General features: G+C 34.4%; 3 protein-coding genes across 3 annotated transcripts in view; 2 read left to right on the top strand and 1 right to left on the bottom strand.

Moving 5' to 3' along the window:
• Positions 1-2,783: 2,783 nt before the first annotated feature.
• Positions 2,784-3,488, top strand: LOC110801881 (F-box protein CPR1-like). The gene has a single exon (XM_022007287.1). It carries the CDS (start codon positions 2,784-2,786, stop codon positions 3,486-3,488), a length of 705 nt encoding a protein of 234 aa, XP_021862979.1.
• Positions 3,489-9,271: 5,783 nt separating this feature from the next.
• Positions 9,272-11,002, top strand: LOC110801879 (F-box/kelch-repeat protein At3g23880-like). The gene has a single exon (XM_022007286.2). The coding sequence runs from the start codon at positions 9,494-9,496 to the stop codon at positions 10,628-10,630; it is 1,137 nt and encodes a 378-aa protein (XP_021862978.1). The 5' UTR covers positions 9,272-9,493; the 3' UTR covers positions 10,631-11,002.
• A 757-nt stretch (positions 11,003-11,759) lies between these two features.
• Positions 11,760-18,363, bottom strand: part of LOC110801878 (uncharacterized) — a 41,491-nt gene continuing 34,887 nt past the window's right edge. The window contains exon 2 of the mRNA XM_022007285.2: positions 11,760-12,106. Coding sequence (XP_021862977.2) covers positions 12,044-12,106 — 63 coding nt within the window. The 3' untranslated portion in view covers positions 11,760-12,043. The remainder of the gene's footprint in view (positions 12,107-18,363) is intronic.

Genomic DNA, 18,363 nt, shown 5'->3' with positions numbered 1-18,363 from the left:
ATGGAACAGAAATTTTTCAGAATGAATGTGCACAAATCTTTGCTCAAAAGGGCATTACACACCAAAGAAGTGTGCCAGGTGTACCTCAACAGAATGCAAGAGTTGAGAGGAAGCACAGGTTCCTGCTTGAGATAGCAAGAGCCCTGAAGATCCATGCAGGACTGCCTGCATATTTATGGGGTGAGTGTATTTTGGCTGCAACTCACTTAATCAATTTATTGCCTAGTGCAGTGATTGGTTGGGAAACTCCATATAAGAGAATGATGAAGAAAGAACCTGACTATGATCATTTGAGGGTCATAGGAAGCCTGTGCTATGCAAGTCCCCACAAGAAGCCTACTGATAAATTTGCAGCAAGAGGAATAAGGTGTATCATGATTGGATACCCTTATTGTCAGAAAGGGTATAAGCTTATGGATCTGGAAACTAGAAAAATTTTTGTGAGCAGAGATGTGGTGTTCAAAGAAAGGATATTTCCTTTTCTTCTTAAACAAGGAAACAATGATTTTGCAACTTGTTTGAGGAACAATTTGTCAAGTACAGAAACTGAAAATGATATTGATTTCTCTAATATCTTCACTGAAGAGTTTGAGCAGGATATTGATCAAATAGAACCAGAATTGGAGGAGATGCAAGAAGAAATGATTCAAGAAGACACTATGGTGGTAGAACAAGGTCAGACTGACCTTGATGTCACCAATGTGGAAACAAACACTCAAGAAACTGTGAGAAGATCAGAGAGGGACAGAACAATACCAGCAAAGTTCAAAGATTTTGTCTTTGATATCCCAGGAAAAAGAGCTGCAACACATACAGCTAACTTGATCATAGCAAGGCTCATGGATTCAGAATACTATTCAGAGGAATACTTAGCATCTCTGAATAATGTTTTGAGAGAAAGAGAGCCAATTCACTATGGAGAAGCATCTGAAGATCAAGGGTGGATGGAAGCAATGAAGGAAGAGCTGAATGCTCTTGATAAGAATGAAACATGGGAAATGACAGATTTACCAGAAGGAAAGAAGGCAATAGATTCTAAATGGGTATATAGAATCAAGTTTGACAGAGATGGGAACATAGAGAAACTCAAAGCTAGATTAGTGGCAAGAGGTGATAAACAGATCAAAGGTAAAGATTACAAACATACTTTCTCACCAGTAGCTAAGTTTACTACTGTGAGAACTCTGATAGCCTTGGCAACAGCCATGAATTGGAAGTTGGAACAACTTGATATCAACAATGCCTTCTTGCATGGGTTCCTGGATGAAGAAGTGTGCATGAAACCACCAAAAGGTTACACTGGAGGAAAGGAGGGGCAAGTATGTAGGCTGAAAAGAAGCTTATATGGTCTGAAGCAAGCTTCTAGGCAATGGAATCTAGAACTGACCAAGTTCTTCATTGAGCATGGCTATACACAATCCAAAAGAGATTATTCAATGTTCTCTAAAATTGAAAATGGAAAGCAGACAATTGTGCTAGTTTATGTTGATGATCTTCTTGTCACTGGAGATGACACAAATGAGATGAAAAAGCTCAAAACAGAACTTGACAATGCCTTCACTGTGAAGGATCTTGGAGAGATGAGATATTTTCTTGGGATAGAAGTTTCAAGAAGTCCAAAAGGAACCATGTTAAATCAAAGAAAGTTCATTCTTGACATACTGAAATCAACAGGGACTGAGGACTGTAAACCTGCAAAGTTCCCCTTTCCCAAAGGGATCAAATTATCAGTTGATCAAGGTGAACTACTAGAAGATCCTGAAATATATAGAAGAATCATTGGAAGGTTGTTGTACTTGAATCTGACAAGACCTGATATTTCCTATAGTGTGCAGCAGTTAAGTCAGTTTATGTGTGAGCCAAGAAAACCACACTTGCAGGCTGCTATCCATGTGGTAAAGTACTTGGCTGGTACAATTGATTGGGGTTTATACTACCCTGCTGATTCTGAAGTAAAGCTAAGCTCATTCTGTGATTCAGATTGGGGAAACTGTGCCTTTAGTTCAAGATCTCTCACTGGATACTGTGTTTTCTTAGGAAAATCACTAGTGTCTTGGAAAACAAAGAAGCAAAAGACTGTGTCAAAGTCATCAACAGAAGCAGAATATAGATGTATGTCACAAACAACAAGTGAGATTGTTTGGTTGAATGGGGTACTAGAAGACCTGGGGTTCACTGTACCTAAGCCTATTGATTTTTTCTGTGACAACAAGTCAGCAATTCATCTTGCACATAACCCTGTTTTCCATGAAAGAACAAAACACTTGAATGTGGATTGTCATTATGTGAGAGATCACATCCTGGATGGGCTGCTAAACGTTCTTCATGTTCGATCCTTTCTCCACTTAGCTGACTTAATGACTAAGTCTCTCAGTGAGCAACAGCATAATCATCTCTCTTTCAAGTTGGGCATCACTCCCTCAGCTCCAACTTGAGGGGGGTGTATTGAGAATATCATGCTATTTATAGCAAATTCTACACCTAGGATAGTCACATGCATATGTTTTCTGGTTTGTTCTTTTACTCTTCCTAGGTAGTATGTTTTGTAGTGATCCTAGGTGGATCTTGCCAGCTTTGTTTTGGCCTCTTGTACACATGTAATTTAGGGTTGTGCATAGACCTTTGTATATAAGGTGAAGGCAGGCCTTTTGTGCCGTTTTGAGACCTCACAAAATATAGAAATACAAAACACAAAACACCAGAATTTCTGGTGAAGAAACCACTGCATTTTAGCAGCAAAACTCTTTGAATCTTTCTTCAGCCTTCCTAATGATGTTACGGGTATGGGGTTTGGTCATGTATCTTCCATTGACGATTATAGGATCGGATTATTGATATGCGAAGAAGACTTGTGCTATGTGTATATTTTTTCCTTGAAGGTTATGGAATGGAAAACAATGGCTAGTGTAAATCTTGTGGATTTTAAGTTCAGAATTGCTCGGCCAATTGAGGCAGTGTTGGTTGATGATACTCTATACTGGCCTCCCCGAGTTCCTGCGCTTGTGGATGAGGGAAACCACATAGTTGGATTGAATTTAGTTGATGGGAAATTGAAAAAATTTCCATTGATGAATTTGCTTATTGGTTATGGTGATGAGGTTCGAGTGTTTCAGATGAAAGGGTGCTTGTCATTGTGTTGTTCCAAGGATGGTGATTATTCTAGTAAAGTTTTTGATGTTTGGATGTTGAAGCAACATAGTGACTGGAGTTCTTGGGAAAAAAAATTCTCTTTCCATGTTAGAGCGGGATTTTTGGTTAGGTCATTTGAGACAGGTAAGTTTTTGGTAAGACTAGACTCAGATCATCTTATGATATATGATCCTAGTCAAGTAGCTCCAGAACACTATGAAGAAGGTACTGATATTTGGCAAGGATCTAAGGAACAAATTTACTCAAAGGGATATTTGAAAGAGGCTTGGGGTTATGCTGAGAGTCTTATTTCGCCTTTTGGAACAACTGTGTCTGATGACAATGAAGAAGATGACTGAGACTGAAGAAGACACAATGTTCAGCTGTGGTTGGCCTCGGCGGTTTAAGTAGATGTCAGTTTTAGGATTGTAAGAGGTGTGAGTTCTTCAAATGCTTTTTTACTTCATGTACTTTGGATCAATATTTGGTTCTATTTTTGGCCCCTTTTACTCTGTTTGCAAGTTATCTATAAATTATGTGCTATTATATGCTTTTAAAATTATTAGATTTAAGTGACAGTGAGTTGAGATACGTTAATTGTAAAATTTTAGAAACTTAGGTGGCTACAACCTCTAAGCTAATCCCTTTGAACAAAATAATTTTCTGGCCAATTTGTTGAACGTTGCAGAACTCTGACTGCAATCTACTGTTCTTGTTCTTCGTGCTGTTTAATTTGTTTTGTGGATGAACTTCTAATTAATCATGTAAATGGTTGTTGACATCTGATTTCTTTTAACTTTCAACGATGCTAATTTAAGTGAAAATCTTATAAAACGCGATAAAAGGTCCTACGTTCCTCCTGTAGCAGCTTATACGACTTGACCCAAGCTAGGTAGAAGTGTAGAACAACCCATCGTATAAGCATATGCATGTGACTGATTACATCCGTTTGTTAGACATATTTGATGAAGAATGAAGGTGACTTTTGAATTGAGAACAATCAGAAGAAGAGTGAACTTCAGGCATCTCCATTTTAGTCCTACATATAATCATCGATGTACTGAGTATTTTGTGTTATTTTTTAAAACCTCAGGGGTGTTTGGTGCATTTTGGAAAGTTCTTGGGTATTTGGTACATTAAAGCAAACCTCAGGGGGAATTTCATGAAAAATCCGTTTATTTATTTGTAAAGTTCAGATGAAAATGAAGATGGGAATTAGGATTGAAATACCTGTAATTAGCAATAGCAGAGTTTGTGCGAGATTACAAGCAGAGGCGGAGACAAGGGGCGGGTAGGGGAGGCCGTCCCCCCCAAGATAAAAAAAATAAACCATATGTATTTATAACTGTAACAATAAGCCATCAATTCCCCTTTACTCTAGTGGTTAAAGATTCATATTTGAACCCCATGATACAAGGTTTGACCCCATCTCCAACAAAACTATCTTTGTTTCCTCAAATTTATAAAATGTAGAAAAATGAAAAGACCGACTTTTACTTCCGATAATTACTGAGGTCTTTTTAAGAAAGAAAGTAAAATGACCCAAAAATATCACCCTTACTCATCTACGGCCAATCGACCACTTTGGTAGTGGAAGTATTGAACGATAATTTAATATTTTCTCTACTTCTAAAATATTGTCCCATTGTAATATTAGAGTCAAATTTTATAAACCTTGATCACAAATTCTCATTGGCCTATAAAAAAATAATATAGTCATGTGAGTCGGTCTTGTTATATTCGTTTCAATATATATTTTTGGAATATTAACATTTTATAATTTTTACGCATGTAAAATTAGAGATATTTACATTTTAAGTCGTGTGTTTCAGACCACGAAAAGTCAAATGGGATTTCCTTTGTATGACATTTCTATTAATAAATTGATTTTACTATAAAAAAGAACTAAAAACGAATTAATCAAGACGAACAATTTATAGCGAACTACTCACTCCGTTTCTTTTTGTTCTTTATGTTTAGCATTTTACACGTTTATTATAACTAATTAATGTGCATTGAGATTCCTCTACTTTTTTTTAAAACAAGAAAAATTACGTTTATTTATAATGTTTTCACTGTTATAAATTACGTTGATGCGAATTACCACGGAGAGTACTATGTACTAAATCACATCATGTATATGTCGGAGATGGATAATAGAAGTACGCACAAAATGTTTATTTATAGATCCTTCATTGATTTGAATATTAGTTAAAATATCATACGAATAACTTTATTAGAGTTGCACTTATCTATACTGTATTTTCTTATGATGTATGATGTAGTAGTATGATTACATAATGGTTAAATATTTGTACATGACTGTAGTAAATGATGTATTTTAGGACTCATGAAAATAGCGAGGTTCAAGTTTGGGCATGAACAAATTCACATATTACAAAATTCGCATCAACGTTCCTCAAGTGCATGCGTTATATTTGTCGAAAAATCTTGTGCTTTTATTTATTTATTTTTATGAGGAAATAAAAATTAGACGGATTATATATCTTAAATTATCCTTACGGATGAAATACAATGACTCCAAGAAAATATTTTTCGTAGAACTCTTATATAAATAAGAACACATGTAATACCTTTAAGATAACTAATTTTTCCATAGATGTTTTAGGTTCATTTCATAGGTTTATTTTAGTGTATTTATAACGTATTTGGGCTAAATTACATAATAACTACTCATACTGCGTATAACAATAAAACTAAAAACTAAATACGAACACTCACCCACCACCCAAATATTTTTTAAAAAAATACGGAGTAACACATAAGATATTCTATATCCTAATACTAACCCGTGCCTTGCACGGGTCAAACGACTGGTTAATTTAAGACAAATTTGTCAGAAACCACCTTATAAAATAGAAATTTTGCGAAAAACCAACTTTTAAAAATAAAATTGCGAGAAGAAACCCGATTTACAAATATTTTTGCGAGATACCACCTTTAGCCAAATTCCGGTAGTTGACTCTTTTTTCCGACGTTGACTTTACACATGACTTGTACGTGACTTTTTAAAACAAAAAATGAAAAAAGAAAGAGTCAAAGCATCATTAAGTCAGTCTTGATTCATTGATCCTACAGTTCTCCCTTGGAAAGACGCACTAATTATCTCTTCTGATTCTATCTCTTCATCTCCGAGAATCATCTAACCTTAATTACTTCTCTAACATCTTATTCGTATGATGTTTTGATTCTTACTCTGTTCCAGAAAAATGAAGAGAAGAAACAAAGAAAAACTGCAAATTCAAACCATTATTACTCTACCAGACCACATTCTACTAGATGATATTCCCTACTGCGGTTCAAATCTGTTTGCAAACATTGGTTATTTACCATTCAAAGCTATCATTTCGCTAAGTCCCGCCTTCGCTTCTTCCCTTGTTTCCAACAATTTATCATCCTTACTGATGGTTTGATCTATAATGATACACCACATTCCCTTTTCTTGTTCGACTATGATGATAACCTCATATATCAACGTCAAACAACTAGATTTCGAACATGAATCTTCTACGTTTCTTGAGTTAGTAGGTTCCAGCAATGGTCTTGTGTGCTTGTATCTCATACGTGATGATTCCTTATGTCTATGGAACCCTGCTACACATCAGCTTCGAGTTATTACTCACCCTTACTACTGTTTGGTTGGTTGGAATCATGCATTTGGATATGTGTCGATCTTCTGTTGATGATTACAAGATTGCTGCGTCGCCTAATTCACTTTTTAGCCAAGATTTTCCTGTTTATGTTTTTTCTTGGAGAGTTGGGAAATGGAACAGAATTCCTTGCTCAAAACAGAACTGCACAAAATTGAAACATGCTTCCGGAAACTCGGTTGTGGTTGATGATTCTGCATACTGGGTTGTCAACGAAGGTACGGGTAGCTTAATTATTGGATATGATTTAGTTAGGGAACAATTTATAGAAATTCCAACGATGAAATGGCTTGATGGATGTAGTTCAATAAAGTTACTTGTGATAAGTGGGTGTTTATCATTGCATTGTTGCAGTAATGAGGGTTCCGATATTTGGTTGTTGAAATCATCTGGTTGTTGGGATTCATGGGAGACAACGATCTCTCTCAAAAAGAACTTGAATAACAACTTCTTAAATGTCATGGAGAGTGGAAAGTGTTTGATCTACTATAAGCACGATATAAGTTGGGATAGTGCCTTATGTTATATAGGGAACCAACTTCGTGTAATTTACCCAACTCAAGAAGATCCAGAACTGTCACAACATAGAATTGATTTTCCTCGTCTAGTAATTCCAACACTGGATTTTGTTGAGAGTCTTGTTTCGCCATTTGGTACAACAAGTTTTGATGAGGACTAATCCAACTATGAAATCGACTGGAGTAATGGCGTATTAATTCGATCAAGTAGCCACACTAGCTAGTTTCTTATTTATCATTGTGTTTGTTTTTTTGAGTGTTTTTTTTAATCTGTTGCTATTGTAAGTGTTGTTTGTCCATCACTTTTGCTAGCTGTTTTGTTGCATCTCTATAAAGTATAAACATTCTATGTTTCATGTTTGGTTTGATGATTGTACTAGCTTAGGATTATAAATAGTGCAATCAGGTAAAGGGTTTCAGTGGATGATTGTTTTCAAGACAAGGGCACATACTTTATGAGTGTGATTAGTTTTGCGATCTAGCTTAGTACTTCCTCCGTTTCGTTTCTTTATACGGAGTAGTTGCAACACTTTATTTTTTGCACTATTCACATATTTTATTTATTTTATTTTTTATAATTATATTTAATAAAAAAACATTTTCACATAATCTTGTTAAATTTGTCTTGATATATACGTTTAAATATCAATTTTTTATAATTTTTATTTATCGATAATTAAATATATAAATTGTTCAAATTATGTATTGGCAAATGTGAAAATCATAATGTTGCAATTATACATATAAAAAAAACATATAAAGTATATATTTTACCAACAGCACGTCTCCTGTGAGACCAGTCACACCATCAACTTGATGGTGTGACGAGCGCGAAACCAATAGCGTACCTCCTCTCAAACTATAAAAAAAAAGTAACAGATCTAAACTATAGAAGTAACATACCTAAACTAAAAACGTACCTCCTCTAAAATTATATAAAAAAAAATAACATGTCTAAACTATAGAAGTAACATACCTAAACTAAAAATGTACCTCCCCTAAAACTATTCCGTATAAAAAAAATAACATGTCTAAACTATAGAAGTAACATACCTAAACTAAAAAAGTACCTCATCTAAAATTATAAAAAAAGTAACATGTCTAAACTATAGAAGTAACATACCTAAACTAAAAAAAATACCTCCTCTAAAATTATTAAAAAAAAAGTAACATGTCTAAACTATAGAAGTAACATACCTAAACTAAGAAGGTATCTCCCCTAAAACTACTCCGTATAAAAAAAATAAACTGTATAAACTATGGAAGTAACATACCTAAACTAAAAAAAGTACTTCCTCAAAAATTATATAAAAAAAAGTAATATGTACTAAACTATAGAAGTAACATACCTAAACTAAACTAAGAAGGTATCTCCCCAAAACTACTCCGTATAAAAAAAGTAACATGTATAAACTATAGAAGTAACATACCTAAACTAAAAAAAGTACCTCCACTAAAATTATAAAAAAAAGTAACGTGTCTAAACTATAAAAGTAACATACCTAAATTCGCAAGTGTGAACTGGTCTCACCATCAGTTAATGGTGAGGACAGTCTCATACAAGAATTTGGGTTTTACCAAAGTGTTCACAATTTGAAGATGTAGAAAAAGTGTAGATCGATTCAAATTAGAGATTAGAGAAAGGGCAGTCGATTAAAAATTTCGAAGTCTTACGGCAACTAACAATATTTTGTTTGGTTGAATTAGGAATCTCGACAAATATTGCTCAATGTGTCAACGTATTTACAATACAATCGTTTTATAAACCTACTCCAATTTATTGGAAACACAACTTAATATAACTCTACCTCTATAATTGCTTCCTAATTCTATCCCAAGACATATCCTATTGTCATTATGAAAAATATATGACACTAATATATTTTCCTATATCTCTAATATCTAGATCTCTAATAAAGGAGTAATAAAGTAATAAGTTGGTTCTTGCCAAAAACAATTTAAAAAAAAAACAAACTAAATTGGGACGGAGAATACACACCTATTAGACTATAAAAAGAGTAAATTGTATAGGCCCATTGGATACAAGTACTCCGGTTCCAACCCAAGCCCGCAAATGAATACCTAACCGAAAAGGCAGGTCTTTTCTTTTTTCCACTATATAAACCCTAATTTATCCTGATCGACATTCACAATAGGTTATAGATTAATTCCAAGATGCAGAACGTGGAAGAGAAATCACAATCCCAAGTTCCAACTCTTCCAGACCATCTCATAGTGGAAGATATCCTCCCAAGATTACCAGTAAAATCTCTAATCCGCTTCAAATCTGTCTGCAAATATTGGCTATCTACAACTACCACTAAAGATTTTACTAAAAGACACCTCAAATTCTCATCCCCTCAAATTCTTCTTCATTCAAGGGAACAAAATCGTTTCGCTACATTATCGTTAGATGAATCATGTGATAATGTGAAAGAGTTGGTAAACTTGGAGTATTCCAACAATGGTGGTAAATCTTTTTGTGTATTGGGTTCTTGTAATGGCTTAGTTTGCCTTTTTATCTTCAACGGTAATAATCTTCTTGGTCACTTCCGTCTTTGGAACCCGGCTAGCCATTGTTACCATGATATTGCAGGTCCTAATGGTTGTTTTCTGATGGTCATTGGTGCTGGGTTTGGGTACATATCTTCCATTGATGATTATAGGTTAGCTTATATATTGATTAATGATGAGGATGATTTGATTAACGTCTATTTATTTTCTTCAACAACTGGAAAATGGGAAAAAACAGATAGTTCATCATCTATTCCAGAATGTATTAGAATTAATTTTCCAAGTGTGCCTACATTGATCAATGATACTCTGTACTGGCCTCTGGACCTGAATGAGGAAAACGCCACAAACTACATAGTTGGGGTTAATTTATTAACTGGGAAGTTAAGTAAAATTTTATTGATGGATCCGCATTATCCAAGGATACCCTCTTATTATTTATGGTGTTACAGGACCAAAATATTTAGTATGAAAGGGAAGTTATTGTACTGTACTAGGCCAAATTATCGCGAATCTGAAGTTTGGATACAAAAGTCAGATGAATCTGGTTGGAAGAAATTATTCTGTTTCAAACCCAGTTGCATAAGTTTGCTTTATTTAACAGAGTCAGGAAAGTTTTTGGTGATATCCTCGGCAAAACAGCTTATGCTACTTACCAAAACTCAGATGTTTGTAAGGCAATTCGATCAAGGAATTTCTGTTTCTGGTTATTTTGATGAATTTTCAAAAGCATTGGAATATAAGGAGAGCTTGGTTTCACCTGTTTTGACAGCTGCCGGTATTGGAACAGAACTTTAGGGCATGGGATTATAATATGAGTCTGGTTTCGCCTGTTCCGGAATAGCCATGTCTAAACCACAATCGACAGTCACGCTTAGATTTAAGCTGCTATTGTTGTTTGTATTCAAGTCAATTTTTTTGTGGTGTTAGCACCCGATTCACCCGTAGGGATAATCCGGATTCGGGGCAAGTTCTGGGTAGATAGGTTTCCGTTCCCTCTCAATTGTTGTTGCGAGGATCGAAACACGAGTTCTTCCTAATAAGTTCAGCCTCAATCACCATTGAAACAACAGGCAATTGGTCAATTTTTGAGATTATAAGACTGGTTTTATATTGAGTTATTAAGTTATTGCTTTCTATTGTACTAAGAAATGTTAGGAACTTTGCATCTGCCTTAGTTAGTTACTTTTTAATATAAAGAAAAGAAATTAAAATTCGTTGACAAAAGTTTTATGGCCTTTTTTTAAAAAGTTTTGATGAACTTATGTTTTAAATTCTCTTGCATTCTTAATCTTTTATACTGTTTTATTCGTAAACCAAGTCATTTTGACTGGACTTGATTTTTTTTTTTTTTTTTTTTTTTTTTTTTTTGTGTTAGCACCCGTTTCATTCTTAAGGCTAATTTGAATTTGGGGCGAGTTTTGGGTGGATAGGTTCAAGTCCCCTCCATATTGTTGTTACCGGGGATCAAACACGGGTATTCACTATCAAGTTCAGCCCTAATCACCACTGAACCAACAACAATTGATCCGGATTTAAGTTGTTCAATTCAAACCTATATATCCTACTTTTAGGTTGACTTTGGGTCCATCCGGGTTTAGTTCGATTGCTTGGAATATGTTCGACGTGGGTGGATAAAACTTATTATACTCCGTACATGATTGGAGTTCATTAGATGATTTTAAAAATTCCTTCCAATGAAAACTTTACTTTAGTATAGGCACTAGACTACCCGTACTCTGGTAGTTGATAGTGGAGTATTTTTTAATATATTTAGTAGGAAATGTGTTAATGGGGTGGGGTTAATGTTTTTTTTAGGAAATAAGAATATATACGTGGGTCCATGATTAAGTAAGAGAAAATGATATAATATTAGTAAAAGTATGTCAATTTAAAAACGAGGTGAGTATTAAGAGACAACTTTATAAAGAAAGCGGACGAATGTTAAGGGACGGAGCCACCTACCGAACCCTGTGCTTCTTTGCCTAAGCTGGTGGATTAAAGGATGGGTGACATCTTCCCTTACCCGTCCAATGAAATACTACGGAACCCCTTGTGTCTCAAATGGTCTTCCACTACATAACTACATTACAAAGACCTAGAAATTAAGGCGTTACACCCACAAATAATAACATAGTCACCCCCACCACGTACAAGGCCTCATAAAACGGAATATGGACACCATCTCTCAATCCTTCCATTTCAATATCGTCAATTGGAGATTTGGAGGAGTCTTGAGGGAAAGTTCTTGTGCCTCTTCTCAAGCCCCATCCCCTACATAGAAATCAATCATGCGGAAGTCATTGCTATCTATAAAGTGATCAACATTTCCCGCAACATTTCTTGCCCACTTAATATAATAAATCGGTAAATTATATATAAAAAAAGGTCTAAATGTTACGATAGATTAGCTGAGTATCTTAATCAGAGTAATATTCTAAGCATATTAGTAATAGGAATACTTGTACTGTACGTTTATGATATGCTTGTGAACAAATAGGATAGCAGCAGTAGAACTCCTAATTTAGATGGAGTTAGAACTCCTAATATATATTGTATTATCAGCGCGTCTCCTGTGAGACCAGTCACACCATCAACTTGATGGTGTGACGAGCGCGAAACCAATAGTGTACTTCCCCTAAAATTATATAAAAAAGTAACAGATCTAACCTATAGAAGTAACCTACCTAAACTAAAAAAGTACCTCCTCTAAAATTATATATATAAAAAAAGTAACATGTCTAAACTATAGAAGTAACATACCTAAACTAAAAATGTACCTCCCCTAAACTATTCCGTATTAAAAAAAGTAACATGTCTAAACTATAGAAGTAGCATACCTAAACTAAAAAGTACCTCATCTAAAATTATAAAAAAAAAAAGTAACATGTCTAAACTATAGAAGTAACATACCTAAACTAAAAAAATACTTCCTCTAAAATTATTTTAAAAAAAAGTAACATGTTTAAACTATAGAAGTAACATACCTAAACTAAGAAGGTATCTCCCCTAAAACTACTCCGTATAAAAAACGTAACATGTATAAACTATAGAAGTAACATACCTAAACTAAGAAGGTATCTCCCCTACAACTACTCCGTATAAAACAAAGTAACATGTATAAACTAAGAAGTAACATACCTAAACTAAAAAAAGTACCTCCTCTAAAGTTATAAAAAAAAAAGTAACATGTCTAAACTATAGAAGTAACATACCTAAATTCGCAAGTGTGAACTGGTCTCACCATCAGTTGATGGTGAGGACAGTCTCATATAAGAATTTTGGTTGTATTATATATGATGGGCAAATCAATGAGAATAGATAGACTTTAATCAATATTTGTCATGGTATCAAGAGAAACACTAGAGGAAAAATCGTCATGTGCTTCTCTTCAAGTGCGGGGCATTTAATAAATTGGCAGCACTTGAGAGCAAAAAAAAAATAAAAAAATAAAAGATTTCACAAGTGCGGGCACATTTTAGAAAATTGGCAGCACTTGAGTTCAAGTGCGGGCTCATTTATAAAAAAACCCGCACAAAATAATTCCTAATTATAGTATTGTACTGTGCACAAAATAATTCCTAATTATAATTTCTTTATCCCTTTTCTCCTTTATTTCTTTTGTTCCATTTGCTGGATCGTTTTCCCTAATTCATTTTCCAACCTAAGGCTTCTCTCATCTCTCCTCAGCCTCCTCGCATCAAATCTAACTCCATAATAATCCACCAAATTCCGATCTTCCCACCACCATTCATGTGTTGTTTGTCTCAGTCTCAACCAGGTGGCTGGTGGCGGTGCTGCGTAAGAGTTTGATCGTTTTTTGTAGGTATTTTCTCCTTATTTTTTCGATTTTTGTGATTTATTTTTGTGTTTTCTGAATAGGGTAGTTGTTATTGGTTGATGCTTTTTGTGTTTTATTAAATTTTAAAAGATGGGCGTTGAATGAATTTGTAGAATAACAAGCAGTTGGTGTTTGGGGATGTCTATGGAGCTGTTTTGCTTCCTAAACAGGTGGAGCTTGAAAAATCCCAGAATATGGACCTTCAATTCCAAGTTCCTAGTGTTGGCAAAGCGTTTCAGGTATAGCTCGTAAGTTCAAGTGGTTTGGTTTGGTTAGGTTTCAAATGAGTGTGATACATTGAAATTCCAGACTACGATTTTATATGCTATGTGGTTTTTGGTGGAAAGACTGAAAGAGTTGCATTTTCGATTAATTTATGTGAATTTATTGTTTCTTTTACTGTTAAATTGATGGCGGTTTTGTTTCGACTGATTAGCATTAGATAGCAAATTCATTGTCTAATTGGTTAAAAGATGTGTGTCTACTTGAACTTGACTGAAATGCTGCTCTAATGTGGCTTAGAATTTTATTGGAACCAGAGAAGTAGGGGATTTTCTTAGTGGTGCTCTGGTTGGTTGGGGCAATGGCGAAGACGGTTTTAGCACCTCTTGAAACCATCAGGTCCGCTTTCCTTGTGAACCATCTTCTTTGTTTTAGTCATCTTGGCTACTTCTCGTATATTGCATCTATATCAGCTTTGTTGGTTTTGAATACAATGTAAGGGTATCGTTGAAAGTTCGGTGAATTATGTTGGGAATTGTTCCGTTCATCTGAGAAAAGGATTGCCCCTCCTGATTCAACGTGGGCTGGTGTACCTTCACTTTTATTTCAAGAATTGATGTGATGCGAATTAGCTCGTCCTACATGCTGAAACATAACCTTCATTTATGGTCTATTATTTTATAATTTTGATACCACTCCATTTGTTTCTTAGATTTTGTGTTTGAAACTCTTGACGAACTTGTGTGCATGTAGTCATTGTGCTGGAAGTAACACCAATGCAAACTTGTGTTGGATTCCAAGGTTTTAAAATAAGGTTCTGCTCTTCGTTATCACACTCTTCAGTTATCACACTTTTCAGAAACGCAAGGACGTGGTTGGAAAAGTTATGTTAACATTAGAAAATCCTTGTGGTTAGTCTTGATTTTCGGCTTATGAACCAAGGGCTGACCAAGGTCTGTACTAGAAGCCAAACTGAGAGTTGAGTTGTTGAGGCTACTCATGTAGTGTAGTTCAACAAAAAGAAAAAACAATGCTGATAGCATGAGCTCCCTTCATTTCCCTTCGTTCCCTTCCTTCCCTTCGTTCCCTTCTATCTTTCATACAGATAATGATGATTGGTCGTTTACTTTGTGGCATTGGAATTGACTTATCATCTGCCTTAGTTCCATTATACATTTCTGAGGTAATATCATATATGTTTTCTGTCTGTCTATTTTGAATCTGTCGAGTCACGGGGACTGAACATGTCCTGATTTGCAGATCTCTCCAACTAAAATTTAGGTGCACTTGGTTCCTTCAACCAGATTTTATATGCATTGGTATTTTTGTTGCTTTGGTTGCTGGATTGCCTTTAGCAGGAAACCTTTTGTGGTACTGCCTTGATATCGATATGTTGTGTGTTTCTCATACTGATAAGTTTTCCAAGTGTTACTGTTATTTCTATTAATGACGTTATTTAAATAGTTGGCCAGTTACAATGTGATAGTACTATTTTGAAATAGTATTTTGCATCTGTCGACAGTCTTTCTATCATTTAGATGACTTTATTTTTTGTCTCCCTGATTTTTTTTTTTTTTTTGTGTTAGGCTGAGGTTGAAGATGTAACAATGGTGTGTTTTCCAGACACAGTAAAGTTGTTCTTCCAGATTACTTAATAAGAGTTGAAGTGGGGTTAATTTGTTTGATTTTACTTCAGGTATCATCTTCAGGTATGGTATAATATACCTTCTACTCTTGCGTGATTGTTGCTCTGGTTTGTTTCTCATAGATTAGTTTCCAAGATTTTAAAATAAGGTTCTGGTACGCAAGTGAGTATTTGAATAGAACCTTAAGTTTTCTTTCTCTATTTCAATTCTGCCTGGTGTTTTGGTGTAGAATGATTAGTGAAGTGTTAAGTCTCCGTACCCCTGTGACCATGCCAATGCGTCGGAGTATCAAACACTGGGGTACTTAATGAAAAGTTCAAGTAACATGATTTTTGTTTTGCTTCCTATCTTGGCAATATGCTTGGTGCTTGAGCTAAGTTATCTGGCTGCGATTGTTATTCTAAATCACAATGCTCGATTTTATTTTTATTGAATGTTGGATTTCAGTTTGTCAAGATTTTGTTTCTTTCCGACGCTTTCTTTTTTTACCTCTTTTCCCAGGATTCTTCAACCATTTAGCGTCTGCTTGCTGCAAATTTTGTTGGATCTGACCAGATTTTGGTATGCATATCTATTACTTGTAAGGCGTATCTTTAGGCTACCTTTGGCACTGCTAAACTTATCAATGGTTGATTGATAATTGTCTAATCCTTCTGAAATTACACATGCATGTGTTCTCAATTGTCAGCTTGTTAAACTTCTCCTAATTCCCAAACATACCACTTTTATTTTAATTCAATTTTACAATACGACATTCACATTCTCCCATCCTCTGTCCTATACTTTTTTTATTTCTAATATATTTTTGGATTACATTGTTTGATTTTAGTAGATTATAGAGCTTTAAGGTTTAATTTCAATAGATTATATGCTTTTAAGCTTTAGTTGAAATGGAGTTATTGGTTTTGATATTAAATTACTCCTTTCGTAACAAATGCAGGCGCCGAAGATGAAGTTATGGAACTCCATGAAAGGGATCAAGGTCAAAAATCTTATGTAGGTGCTATTAAGCTTCTTATTCTCAGGTCCTCTCCCTTACATCTGAACATTTAAAAAAATTAATAAATTTTTTGCATTATTTGTTTCTAGGGTTCTACTTAGATTGCTTTCATTTAAATTTTTGATATTCTGTGAGATCTCAATTAGCTTTTTGTTTTTAGTTTTTGTTGGTAGTCTTTCAAAATTAATACTTTACTTTTTAATTTGATTGATATGATTTACTGTTAGTTTATCTAATCTTGAATATTTGTGTAAAAAAATTGAATTAGCTTTGGATTAAAGATGCAGTTCACTTTCTACATGCTCAATGCATCTAGATCGGCATACTAATCAATTTCAATTATAGGGAATTTGCGTCCTGATTATTCACTTTATAGAAATCAGTCATTTAATTTATTGTTGTACTTTTGTGATCAGTTTAATATATGGAGTACATGTTTAGGCAATTATATTTCTTATGGCTTTGTCAAAGAAGAAATTATCTTCTCAATTGTGAATTTGTTAAATTGGTTCTCCACCTTTTCAGATTTTCAGCTAAAATTAATCATTCTTCTTGCAACCTTTGTTCACTAAATAATGCTACAGTCTTCAGAGTTTGGGCCCTTGTGTGTATTTCCTTGCATATAGCCCTTTAATAATAGTTGATGGAAAATATATAACACCCTATTAAAGGTAGTGCCTTAGTGAGGAAAATTCACTAAAAGAAATCTAATAACTTCTTAGTTATGTTTTTAGGACTCTTTTAAAGATTGGTCATTTGTGCATGCATTATTTGAATTTGACGCAGCTAGTCAAGTGAACGCTAGACTGCGTGAACTTGATGTCTTGATGTGACTCATGAAATATTTTTTCCTTGTTTTCTTTGTGGTGTTGGATATAGTCATATAGGTATGAGGAAAGACAAATGGTTAAGTTGTAATGTGAACTCGATATACAACATTTTTCTCTTTACAAAGGAAAATTTCCCAGCAACTTTATTGTAAGGACTAAGGACCCATGATCTCAGTAGGAAAAAATTTCTTTCTTTGTTAAGATTAGTGACCATTACCAGAGCTGCTAAGGTATAACTTTTGAAATGAATTTTTGTGTGGATTAACGTTGTCGAAATCTGAATCAGGGGCAGGTGGTATGAACATTGAATCTCTATTTTATGAACCTGTTGTCAAAATATTCATGTTTTAGTTGTTGTAATAACTCTCTTAAACAACAAACCCGTGTTTAAAAGTAAGAAAATTTCCCATATTTTGTTTAGTTGTTTGACCAACTTTTCTATGTGACACACTTTTTGTTGGAGAATCCTGTGGTTGTTTTACATAGTTTTTTTGTTGTTGTTTTACATAGTAGTTAACTTCTATTTATTGTACGATTCAGTATTTATACTATAACTAAAGTGTATATATATTTTTTGATGGTCCATCTTTTTAAGGTATTCAATAATCCGAGGGAGCGGCCTTTCACCTTTGAGGAAATAGATGAAGTTCGAGAAATGTTGGCAAACTTCATTACCAGTGATTGTCTTTGATATTTTCTTGTACTGAATCTTAAATTACGGATGCTAGCTAGGTTTTCATATGATTGTAATGTAATCGACTTTTATATTTACAATTATATACTATTTAATTATCTATATAATTGGATACTTTTTATACGACGTATGGAGGTTAATCAGTGGCGTGGTCCAATTGTAATATTTGTAGCAGGGAAATCGGTTATACAACAAATCTATCAAGTGCGGCTCATTTATAGGCCAATTGCGGGTCATTTTTATGCTTGTGCTGCCCATTTCTATGTCAAGTGCGGGCTCATTTTTAAATTTGGCAGCA

This window comes from Spinacia oleracea, chromosome 4 (genome assembly GCF_020520425.1).
Source record: "Spinacia oleracea cultivar Varoflay chromosome 4, BTI_SOV_V1, whole genome shotgun sequence".
NCBI lineage: Eukaryota > Viridiplantae > Streptophyta > Magnoliopsida > Caryophyllales > Amaranthaceae > Spinacia > Spinacia oleracea.
Note: the sequence above shows the minus strand (reverse complement) of the source record. Positions and strands in the feature narration are given on the sequence as shown.